Raw genomic sequence first — 12,857 nt, forward strand, 5'->3', positions numbered from 1 at the left:
TCTGGATTACTTGGCTGTGGTGTGTAATTGCTAGCACTAGTCCTAAGCCCTGAGTTTCGTGCAGGTCATCTAAGGACATTGAAGCACGAGAATACTGAGTGTACATAACATGAATGCTCTCACAAAAGACCCTTGGTAGCTCCAGAGACTCAGTTGTGTCTTGAGACAAAAGGAATCCGTCTCATCCTCGTGAAACCATTTACTGTCCTATAGTCTCAATCTGTTTTAATAATATGTTTTTCATGTAATATCTCGGAGGAAAAAAGCAGAAGATATCTCTTAAAGAACATACTTAGATTTACAGACACTTCTTTTGGTTGCCTTTCAACTTTCCACTTAGAGCCTGGCTGTGAAACCAAGGTATGTTTTCTGTAGTAGCCTGAAGTGGTGTCCCCAGCTTTCAAGGTCTTCCATTAAAGTAGGAGAAATACTTGGGGGTTCTGAAGGTAGCATCAGTGTCAAAGTCATAACTGGGTTTGATTCAGAGCAGTTCATATCAGCTGCAGATTATGCTGAAAAATGCTTTCCCTAGCAAATTTTTGAAATCAGTTTTCCCTTTTGAAAGAAATTTGACACCTTTGAGAAGTGTCTCCAACACAGTTTACTGCTTAACGGTTTACAGTTTACTGCTTAAGTTTACGGTCTTAATATGGCTGATCTGTTATACAGAAAATAATAAAAATAGAATTCAGCTAGCTTGTATTAGGCTGCCAAATAGGATTACCTCAATTTTGTGTGACACGAGTTCTTGAGAAGATCAGCAAATCTGTGAAAACTGCCCTGTTCTCTGGCTTGTGAATTTTCATCCAGGAAAAAAACTAGGCAGGAGTCCTTGTCTACAATTACACTTTTTCTAGGATATTCTAAGTTGTTTTATTATGGGACCATCTAATACCATGAGGGGTGATGCATGGTAATGCTCTCCAAGAAAGGCATTTCAAGAATGCCTTTTTGCAAGAAGGTTCTTTTGGAAGCATTTGTAATGTGCTGTGAGGTCTCCCAGTGAAGGTTACTATGCAAATGAAAATCATACAGTAATAGCACTAATAATGGCCTAATCTGCATATCTCATTTCTTACATGGAATCTTATCCAGACCAGAAAGCAATTCTAGCTTTAATCATGAAGCAGAGGAGTAATGAAAGTTCCCGTTAAGAATATATTACAGAAATCAACAGCAGCAAAGCCTACCACAATTGAAATACACTTATTTTAAATCTCTTGAGCCTGATAATGAAATAGTTTTAGCAAATGAACCTGCCTAGTCAGCTATGTCTTTAGCTGTTGTAACTAAGAAGGCTCATTTAAAATGCATTTAACTTTCAAATGCAGCTGTTTTTACTCCAAACAGTAGTCAGCTATGAAGGGCCATCACTCCACCCATGCAGAGATTACATGGACTTCAATGCAAATCCAGTGTGAGGGCAAAAGTGAGAAAAAGTCCCCAGTTTTTATCCTCACAGGCTATTGAGAAGAATGAGTGGAAATTGCTTAACTCCCACCAGGGAGAACTTTGCAACTCACAAGATTAGTCTTGAAATGCAATGCTGAACTTTATCCTGTAGGAGTTCGTAGATAAAAACTCCCTTTGTATTAGTGCAAGCAAGGACCGTGGCATTTTTTTACTGCCTGTACAGCTTTACTGAAGGGTAATGTAGAAAGTTTGAGGCATGTTTCTGGCAAAGGCTAATTGTTGAATGGTTTCAGTTTCCCATTGATTGTATCAAGTGGCAGAGAGTTTTTGAATAGATAGAACAGTTTTTGGCATCAGTACTCACTCTCAGGCTCGTGGATCCTACAAACCCCATCAATCTATATGTGCATAAATGAAAATGAATAGCTAGTGGAGTGATAAAACTGAAATTAGGACCTCATCAGAGACTGGTTTCATACTCTATACAACTACATCTGATTTTATTAAATCAGTGGCAGCAGTATCTACAATATTAGAAGTCACCCCGTTGTTCTGGAATACTCTGTAACAAATTTATGTCCCACACAAGGTGGAAATACTTTTGACACAGTATAGAACTCAAACCTTACTGCCACAATGGGCACACGAGTACAGATGGATCCTTCTAGTGCTGGATAATATAACTTTGAAAATACACAGTGGGGCCAAACATCGCTAGTGGGAGCAGGTGATGAACACTTCAAGTAAACTGCAGGCAGATTGCGCTGATGTTCCTTTGCACAATCCAGATCTAACTTTGTAGGTGGTTCATCTTTGTACTCACATGGGCGACAATGGATGAGCTACACTGTGAACAGCCAAGGGCGATAAATAAGTATAGTAATAAGTATATGAAGAATAAGTATATATATATATATATATATATATATAGTATAAATAATGAAGCTGAACCTCACTAGTTCTGCATTCTACTTTCACTTACATGATGCAGCACAGCAAAACCTAAGGAGGATTCAAGGAATGAAGTTAAGGATGTGGTTTGGATTGTTATATGACTCTACTTTTTTTCTTTAAATGAACATCAGCTAATGTCACAAAACTACAAGAAGACTTCTCAGGAGTGATGACAAATAGATGAGTACTCCAGTTGTTGTCATAGAGATTAACAAGATTATTTATTTGTTTAGATTTACTCAGTGTGTGTTTGCAAGTCATGATGTGACTTCAGCAAGACCAGGGAAAAGGATCATTCCCTTACTGGTGAGGCTGCACCTTGAATCCTGTGTTCAGTTTTGGGCCCCTCCTTCACTACAGAACAGACATTGTGCTGGAGCATGTATCCAGAGAAGGGGAACAAAGCTGCTGGAGGGTCTGGAGAACAAAATATACAAGGAGCACTTGAGGGAGCTGGGCTTGTTTAGCCTGGAGACAATGAGCCGGAGGGGAGAATGCATTGCTTTCTACAGCTTCCCTGAAAGATTTGCAAGACTCCTGGCATCCATTTTCCTAAGAATCATTGCACCTTTTTACCCTGGTCTCTCAAGGATTTACTTGAAGTGGGGATGCAAGGGCAGAATATTGATGAAGTGATGGGAAACCATTGATCTTGCTCTATGTATATATATATATATATGCATATGTAAAATTTATTTTCTACACACACACACTCATATATTAGTATGTATTTGCAGTCTGAAGCAGACAAAATGTCTAGATTTGGTCATTTAAAATATGTTGTCTGAGGAGCAGATAAACGGAGAATGGGTGAGGCAGCAGAGCACTGCAAGGTTAAAATTGCAGTAAATCAGGGTAGCATGTTTTTTGCATTTGTATCTTTTGGAAAGCTGGGAAGTTTTTATTGGAAATTGTAAATATATGTAAGTGTCTGGAATTGATGTCACATGGTGATGAAAAGTATTCTGAGAGGAAATTAATTGTTCATTGAGGGGTGCCTACTATTAGGAGGAGTGTAAATGATGTGCACCTGCTTACTACTAAAATCTATTGAATTCAGTGGACCACACAGAGCTTATATGGAAGAACATCTGAATCCTGTATGTCAAATCAGAATATACAGGTTGCAGATACACTGATTCCCTTCCAGCACCTGGCAAAACATGTCCACCCATCTTAATTGTATTTTGTTCCCCCTATAACTTCATAAAAACTACTTCTAGCTTCCTCACTATGCTGTGATTACTGGCTGACTCCCATATGTTGAGCAATCATACTTTACAATTTTCTCATACGTGAAAGTTGCTATTTCTCATTCATATGATTTTTGTTTAGATTTCTGAAATGTGCCTATGAAGCTCCTAAGGCCAGACTTCTGAAAATACATATGTATTATATTCCTTAAACTTTGCAAAGTTCTCTCAAATGCCACATCTGTCAAATAATTTCTTACTGATTATTGAACTAGCTCTGTATTTCAGTTTCTCTGTTCTCCAGTACTACTTTTGCTTACATGCTTTTTTCTATTTCTTAATTTTTTCTATTTTTTCAGGGCCAAACTTCCGTCTCACTGTGTTTAACTGCTTTCAACCTTCATGCCTTATCTGTTTTTTCCTGGTTAAATAATTTAGTCTCTTTATTTCCATTTGCCATCCATAAAGTTTGGATAAAACTGCTTTCTGAATCAGTGAGGGCATAATCATTAATTCAATAAAGATGAGGACAGCTAAGACCCAGTGGCTGTATGAGTACTTATCACTGATTTAAAAATCTACTTTTCACCAAGGTAATGTTAAGCCATTTCAGATTCTCACCCATTTCTGGTGATACTGGGAATAAAGAAGATTTGGGTCGTTTATGGCTCTCACAATAAAAGTGTGAGGATAGTGTAGTCTTGTACCTTTCTGATACTCTTGTAATGAAGCTATAGAATAACATAAGTATTCCATGACCAAGATGTGGTCATCTTATGCGTAAATTCCTGACTTGGATAATGATCAACTTACATAACTAATAGTGGTGTATTGGGTTTGCATGGCCAGATTTTTGGTAGTGAGGGCCACAGGGTTTGCTCTTGTGAGAAGCTTCTGGAAGCTTTCTCCATGTTTCACAGAGCCAAGGCCAGCCAGCTCCAAGATGGATGTGCCACTGGCCAAGACTGGGCCAATTAGAAATGGTCATAACATCTCTGTGATAACAGATTTGGAAAGGAAAATAGAAGTTGTTGTGCAGATATAACTGCAGCTAGAGAAGAGACTAGAGAGAACATGTGATAGGAGCAACTCTGCAGACACCAAGGTCAGTGCAGAAGGAGGGACATAAGGTGCTCCAGCAGGTTGCTGCCACCAGAAGAACATGATGCAGAGTCAAGATGGTCAAGAGGCAAGATGATATAACTGCTTTATACTTAACTGAGTGCTAATGGGGTAATTTCCTGTCAGGCCAAAAACTGAGAACACTGATTTCAGTGAAGTTGCTCCCTAATATCTCCCTTGCACATGTGATCAGACTGTCGTGACTATGTCTGGGGAAATCCAAAACAAGTTCTCTGAACTTAGTCATTACATAGCTGTGAATAGAGTACAGAATTCTAATTTATTTCTTTGACTAATTTATTTCTTTTTACTCCAGGGGCACCACCATTGTGAGGAAATAAACCCCTAAATACTTCCTTCTAGGTCTTTCAACAAGACTTTTCCACTCTCAATGAATTTCATAATGTGTCCCTAGAAGCTACTAAAATTTTTCTTAACCTTTTATACTGTAATGTTGTGCATAGCCAAGACCCCTTTTTGCATTTATCTTCTGTTGTTATTACTACATCCCTCTGAGGTGACTAGTGGTGAGTTATAAACTGTTTTATATTGTTTCCTAAGTCATGCAGCCCTTGGTCTTGCAAATCTTTTCTGTTGGTAAGGGGGTTTATATGTTTCCATCTGAAGTGCTTATTTTCCATTTGATTTGTGATTAAAAATTGTCAATAAAACTTCAAAACAGGCACACATTTGGCTCAGGCTCATTGGCATTTGTTCATCCTGTGTAGCTAACCAAAGAAAGCCAATCCTGACATAGAATTCTGCCATTAGGTCCTGGCAGCTGGAGTGGCATTACAAAACTTAGACATATTCCTTGTATGTGTAAGATCAGCTGTAGGCTTATTTTAACTTTTGGCTCTGGTTCAGGCCATTGCAACCAATATCTGGCTTGGATCAAGATTGCCTATGATTTTTTTTGTATTGTCTGCCTAAGAAAAGATCTCAAATATAGAGAAATTCAGACTGATGATACATTTAAAAGGCATAGTAGTTTCATTTATAGCCAGTAATATTAGCTTTTTTAGTTCATTGCTTTTTTTGAGATATTTAGAAACAAGGCCTATTTAAGCATCAGTGAGACTTGGGTCACAAAATTTGAACTTCAAATACAAATTCACAACAGCCATGTTTGAAATATTGAAGACAACTCTATATCCAAATGAGCTGGGAAACAGTTTTTTCGTTTTATTTTGTGGCATGGGACGTGTCTGCTTTGTTTGAGAAGACAGTACAGAAAGGCAGCAATTCCTTCCAGTCGTGTGTGGAATGACCAACAGTGCAGCTATGAAGTACAGATCCTGTTAGGTCAGATGTAATGCTGCACTCACACATCTATGCTGTATACACAGTTAGCTGTATAGTAAGCAGAAATGTTGCCTTGTGTTCCATTTAAGTCAGGGATCTGGGATCAGTGCATCATGTGTCACAGCTTGATGCAGGTAGAGATCTGAACACAGGGACTGGTGGCTTCCAGGAAGCCTACAGTTGTATCGGTTACTTTAGCACACATAAAAAGTGCAAGCATTTTGCAAGAGTTGATTACGTGAACATTTAGGTTGTTAAACACCTCTAAGAACATACCTTAAATGTCTCTTATTTTCCAGCAGCTGGTTAATTATTTCCTGGTAAACCTTGTTTAAGCAGTACTGGATAGCATTTATAGATAATTACCTTCACGTTTGTAACTCTATAGTTCTTTAAGCTAGTGTCTTTGCACATCCATATGCACATAATTACATCCATCTGCTATAATGAGATCAAAGAATGTTTATTTTAACCGTTAATCCAAAATAAAGCCAATAGTTGCACCAGTTCGTCACTTAACAGCTCCAGATAATTACTTGATTCTGCTCCTGTCAGCCAAAGATTATATTTGGAATTCATGAAATTTTTAGATTTTTAATTCATAGCTATCATTGCATCTCAACCCCTTCAGCTTGAATACAAATGCTGCGTTTGGGTTTTTTTGTTGTTTAAAAATCAACATTGCTTCAGAACTAACAAACAGTAAACAATTTCCTTTTCCAAATTTGAGCCTGAATCAGCAGATGTTTCTGACTAATGATTACTCAACTGAGTTAAGTAGCTAAAAGTTAAGTAGCTAAAAAGTCTTAGAATGCATTAAGTTAGGCAATAGAAACATTGGCACTGTGACACTGGTATGTCTTACATGAAAACAGCTTGTAGTGATTCAGTCCCATTTTAAATCAAGAGGACAAATAATTTTCTCCAAATACAGAAGAAATAAGTCAGTATAGAAGGACTCCAGAGAACAATCCAGCTCCATTCCTTCCGGTAGAATCCCAAGCTAGGAAGATGATGCTCTGTCAGATTGGTCCTGACAGCTGGAAGCACAGTGCATTAAGCTCGGTGGTGGTCCAGCGTCTCTGCCCCTGCTCACATGCATATTCCTTACTCAAGAACAAAGTTTTAAACTTGCCAGAATCAGCTTTGGTGCGTTTAAAGAATAAGGAGTTCTTACATTTGCTGGTTTGCCTAAGGTTATTAGAAGATATGTGAAGTTTCAGATATGCACATCAGAATTTTAAAACATGGATATTCATTTACATTTCAAGTCACGTTGTAACTTGTGGAGTTGTTACAAACTGTATTCATCCTTTTCAATTCTTAGCACTGATTTTGTCAATTAGGGCTTACAACATCTTTAAGTAAAGAAAGATGCAGCTCAGTAGTTCCGAAGCAATTATTAGATCATGCTAAACTTTGGACAACGTGCGCTCATTGCCGAAATGAAAAGAGAGAAGAGAGAAATCGTGGTCTTCTGGAGAGGTCAAATGAGGACATTAGCTCGAGGACTCGGCGCGCCATCTCTTGGTGGCACCTGGAAGGCCCGGGGGAGGGTGTTCCATCTGTGTGCGGCATGCTGCTCTCGGAAAGGATTGCTGTGCTGTGTCCAGCAACCCAGTGGTGGGTTATCACTGCCACCGCAAGGATTCTTAAAATATAGAAAACATATAAAAATATTTATATGTGTATATATAATAAGTTGATATATAAATAAATAAAATAAATAGATATAGTAATTTGACATATAATAATATAAAATATTTAAAAATATTTATATGTATTAGTAATTTGACATATAAATATAGGTTAAAAATATAATTGTCGGACTAAATGAATTTTCAACGGGCCGAAAGTTATTTTCCAGCAGTTTTTGACAAGTTTATGGCTGTTGGAAAATAGTCCTCTGACGAACGTCAGCACCGTGATTTAGACATTCACAGTAAATCACTTCATCTCCTCAGTGGCATACTCCCGTGGCAGGAATCCCCACGTTATCTCCGGCAGTACGGAAGAGATACGGAAATGTTTGAGGCAGTATCCGTGTTTTAGGAGACTCTCAGCCCGTTACAGGTAGAAATAGCAGCTGCCGCTACAAACGTGTTGAAGAATCCCTTCTGTTATTTTCTGCCTGCTGCGTGCCCATCATCTCCTCCCATCCCCGTTCAAGCCAGGCATTGCCTTGCTGTCCTCGTCTCTTAGTTTTTGCGAGGGGACTGGTCGGGGCCGTTTCGGACATGTTCGTTGCTGTGGCAGAGCTGTCGCCAAGGCCCGGCCCCGCGAGCAGCGGCCAGCAGCGGGCCTGGCGCGTGGCGCCACCGCGGCCGCCGTCCGCTCCGTAACCTGTTACTTTAAGGGAGAACGGGGCGGGCTGAGGGGGCGGGGCGAGGGCGGGGCCGCGCGGTGGAGCTTGCGCATCATTGGCTGTCGCTCCGCGCCGGTGCCGCCCCCTGCACTTACTACTGTGTCCCTCGCTCGGTGTCGGTCAGGCGCGCGGTGCGCATGCGCGGCGGGCGCTACGCTGGCCGGCGGGGTTGGGGCGAGCGCTGGGGCTGCCGCGGGTGGGGAGCGGGAGCGCGGGGAGCGGGAGCAGGAGCGCGGGGAGCCGGAGCAGCGAGCCAGAGCCGGCAGCCGCCGTCGCAGCCGGCCGGAGCAGCAAAACAGAGGATGCCTGCCGCCCGCTCGCCGCTTCTCTGCGCGCCCGCCATCTCCTCCACGTCCTCATGAATTAGGGCTGCACGGTGGGGGTGGGGGACGGCAGCGACCGTCCCGGCGGACCCGGCGACCCAGGCATGGCCGGCTCGGTGAGTGAGTAGCGCGGGTCTCCTCCGGCCCTCCGCCCCGCGCCGCCCGGCGCCGCCGGGAAGGGGCTCCTGGCGTGACCGGGAATTTCTGTTCGCATGCGGCTTTCCCTTGCCTCCCGCTGCCCCCGGCGGCGGCGCGGCGCGCGCACGCACTTGGAGGGAGCCGTGGTCCTGCCGCCGCAGCGCGGGCAGCGAGCGCGGAGCCCCCGAGGGCAGGACGGAGCGTCCCTGACAGCGGCCCCCGGGTCGCCTCCCCGCGCTCTCCCGGTGACACAGAGAGCTGTCCTACGCCCGCGCCTTTGGGGCCGTTTTTTTGTTGTTGCAGCGGTGCCTTGCTGGTTTTGCCAACTCTCCCCCCGCCAAATCCTTTCTGCCGTGTTTATGGTACGGCTGTGTTCGTGTGTCCCCGTACTGCCCGCGATGTGTCCGGTTCCCCCCGGCCGCCAGCCCTATCTCCGCTTGTCGGGGCGCTCACCGGCCGCTCCCCGCCTCTTCCCCCGCAGTGTGCCGTCCAGGTGAAGCTGGAGCTGGGACACCGAGCCCAGGTCAGGAAGAAACCCACCGTGGAGGGCTTCACCCACGACTGGATGGTGTTTGTCAGAGGGCCCGAGCACAGCAACATTCAGCACTTTGTGGAGAAAGTCATCTTTCACCTGCACGAGAGCTTCCCCAGGCCGAAAAGAGGTAGTGGGGTCTCCCCTGGGATGAGCGCTTGGAGGCGGCCCGGAGCGGGCGAAGGCGGTGGGTCTCTGCCGGTCTCGGTGGAGAACAAAAGCGGCCGCCAGTGCGGTGGTGGGCTGCTGGGGCTCTCTCCCGCCGCTTGTAGGGATGTCTGGGGTCGGGAGGGGCTCCTCTCTGTCCTTTCACGCACTTGCTGCAGCGGGGATGTTTACTCGCCGTTGCCCGTGGTCGTAGAGCTTGGTCCGGCCGTGGGTCTGGGTCCCGACTCCTTCTAGTCTCTCTCGGTGGTGGGTGGCACGGAGTTAGCTTCTGTCCCAGCGTAGGTCCTCACTGGCGATTTTTGCCCACGTGTTACTTTCTTCTGGCTGGTGGTATTCCCTCCCGATGTCCTTTATGACTGGAATGCCTGTACACGTGTTGCTGTTCCAGTTTTGGTACTTGTGTTTGGATTCCCTCAACACCCTGCTTGTCCATCTCCTGGGCTTCATCTTTTCGTGAGTACATAAAAAAGTCTCATAAGGTGTGTATGTGTGGTGCATTTGTACCCATACAGGTTTGGCTGGGAGAAGTGTAAGAAGCCTTCTCTTTTCAGATCTATTTCATGAGCCGTTGCTTGTCTTGATTATTGTAGTGGGATTGGTTGAGGTAATAGTACAAATAAAAGGAGTGAGCAGGTTTATTTATCTATACAGGCACAATGCTTAGAGTTACCTTTCATTTGATCGGCAGTCTTTTTTGGCATCTAGTGCTTCTCCAGTTCCTTAGAACAGCATAGTCCTAAATCCTGTCTGCTTGGAGCTTGGGGGGATAAATTGAATGTTCACAGAGGAAAAGACAGGAAAATTTTGAGTGTTGAAATAAAAAAGCTTTGCTTTGTGGTTGGGTAAAACCATATAGTTTGATTTAACATTTCTCAGTTGGAAATACCAAGCTGTGACTTTTTTTTATGTCAATGGCTGTGTTTTCTCTAGAACACTCTCCTTCCCTTAAGCATCAGAGTGTAAGACTTGCAGTATTTCAGCTCCAGAGTTTATCTTCTGAAGCAGAGGCTATTAATTCCCTTTTATTTTACTACCGTCAGTGTACTTTTTGGGTCTATTTAAATGTGTGCCGTACTATACGAACAGTTTTCAGTGAATTGTGTGAGACGCTTCAGTATTACTGTTGGATTAAATTGCTCAGCTTGTCCTGGCAAGTCTTCCTCTTGCTTTCTTCTATTTCTTGTGCAAAAAACATGACTTTAAGTCAATCTAAATAGTTTGGAAGTAAAACTCCTGAGAACAGGTCTAGATAGCCTAAATAGCTGAGATAGTATTATTCATATTCAGTGAATTAGATGATGTATTGTATGAAATCAGTGGTCGAAAGTGTGCTTAATGCTTGAAGACAATCTGCATAGGGGTTGTTGGTGGTCCTCTCTGCTTTTATTGTTTCTGCTATATTTGTTTACTTGCTGTCTGGCCTCAGGGAATGTGAGTCTGTTGTTTGAATTTGGTTGCTAGGTGTGATGTGGAGCTTGCTAATAAGAATATAGTTCAGGACTTTTGCAAGTGAGGGATACACAATTTGCTACTTGTTTTGTGTCTCCAGCTGCTGAGTTCAGTTATACAGTCATTTAAGTCATTGTTTCAAAGTGTTTATATTGGAGTTTTGTTTGTATGCATCATTTTCATGATGTGGCAACTGCTGGGAAGGATGCTCTTTTATATAGCTTGTGGAAGGATTTGTTGTACAGTGTTTGTACCTGCCTTGGGTTGTAGTAGAACTCTGCAGCCACTCTCATTCAGCAGATTATGACTTGGCTGGCAGGCATTCTATTCACTTCTACGCTTTGCTTAGCCTCCTGCAGCTGTTGATGCTGAAGAAATTTCAGATCCTTGAAATCACATTGGGGGAATGATCCATGCATGAATTACCTGGAGTATTTTCTGCTGTTGTAGTGTTTAAAAGGGTGGTGGAAATGTGTGCCTTGTAAATGGGAGCAGTTTGTCTTTCTAATTTAGAAGTAAGTACTGTTAACATTTTTTACTGAAGTATTGTAAGGTGTTTTTTTGGTCTTTGTAAATCACTGCTTCCAGTTTGGTTTGATTCCTCAAGTGTTGCATATTTAGTAGAAATGATACGCATGTTTAAAGTGTTAGTCAAACTACCTGTTTTTCATTGCTTTGTCTGCAGTTATATAGTTCATTATTTTAGCATAGGATAACTTACCACTTGGAGATATTTGCTAATTTCACAAACTTTTCCTGAGCCATGAGGGTTTTTAGCGTGCTGAAATTAAGTGTATAAGATTAAACAGAAGCAAGTGCTAGAATACCGGGTAGTCATAATAACACCTAGTTGTCTGATAAGTTTTATCTCTGCATTTATGATAAGAGTGGCTGCTCTAAGTTGTATGCCTGCTAGGAAAAAATTTAGTTCATTAGGTCAATCTCTAAAGCTCAAGGATCAATTTGAAAATGATAACAAGCTAAGATAGGTGTTATTAACTCATAGAGTACTTCTGTTGCTAGATCACTTTTAATTAGGGACACAGCAATTCCAGCTACCAGGGGAGGCAAGAGAGATAAATTATTGCCAGGTCATTTGCTTTGCAAATTTATAAGAATAGCTGGATAAACTGTCAGTTTGCCAGCTACAGCTATGGCTTTGCTTATCTGTTTATGCTAGAAATTTTGGAAATACTAGATGTTGGCAGTGAGTTTGCAAAGGTGTGTCCAAGTGTTTGTTCTGCTAATAGTTGCTACAGAGCAAGCAGGGTCCTGTATCCCAAAGCTGCATTAGCTTTAAGGTGGCAGGATTACTGGAGTGATGTTCAGTCACTGGAGTGCAGAGCAGGTTGATTTGTGTGTGTTGGCAGGATGGAAGGGTGATGTTGACTAATAGGGGCCAAGGTGTAGATAAGTTCGAGTGATCTAATAAAATGGTATTCTTCATCTTTCAGTCTGCGTCACCTTAAAATCCTGAGCTTGGCAGTGGTTTTATTGCTTTCTGTTTGCCTTATGATGACTGAGTGCCTAAGTTTATCCTTGCATGGTGGAGCATACAGGAGTGTGCAGTGATTTGTCCTTTTTACTTTATCCTATTCAATGGCCTGCTGCTGCTGTCTGATTTCCGTGAGTAGTTTCAAGGTGGGGTGGGGGTGGGGGGATGGCAACAGGACTACTAGTCACTTTAGAGACAGTAGTCATGCCCAGACCCAATTTATGGTAGTATTTGCAAGACAAAAGCTTGTAGGATCATCATGCAATCACAAATTGCAAATCTTGCCTGCTGATGTAAATTGGTTGAGAGAATATATTAAGAATTTTTAAGATTCTACCTTTATTTCAAAGCATGTGCTGCTTATCTTTCATCATTCCTGTGAAGAAAATAGTCCTGTGTG

General features: G+C 42.5%; 1 protein-coding gene across 1 annotated transcript in view; it reads left to right on the top strand.

Moving 5' to 3' along the window:
• Nucleotides 1-8,511: 8,511 nt before the first annotated feature.
• The window catches only part of MLLT3 (MLLT3 super elongation complex subunit), a 115,514-nt gene continuing 111,168 nt past the window's right edge, over nt 8,512-12,857 (top strand). The window contains exons 1-2 of the mRNA XM_014252387.2: nt 8,512-8,791; nt 9,295-9,475. Of these exons, the coding sequence (XP_014107862.1) occupies nt 8,780-8,791; nt 9,295-9,475 (193 nt within the window). The 5' untranslated portion in view covers nt 8,512-8,779. The remainder of the gene's footprint in view (nt 8,792-9,294; nt 9,476-12,857) is intronic.

Source organism: Pseudopodoces humilis, chromosome 4 (assembly GCF_049639895.1).
Source record: "Pseudopodoces humilis isolate 2021_Gansu_Grassland_sample_001 chromosome 4, ASM4963989v1, whole genome shotgun sequence".
Taxonomy (NCBI): Eukaryota; Metazoa; Chordata; class Aves; order Passeriformes; family Paridae; genus Pseudopodoces; species Pseudopodoces humilis.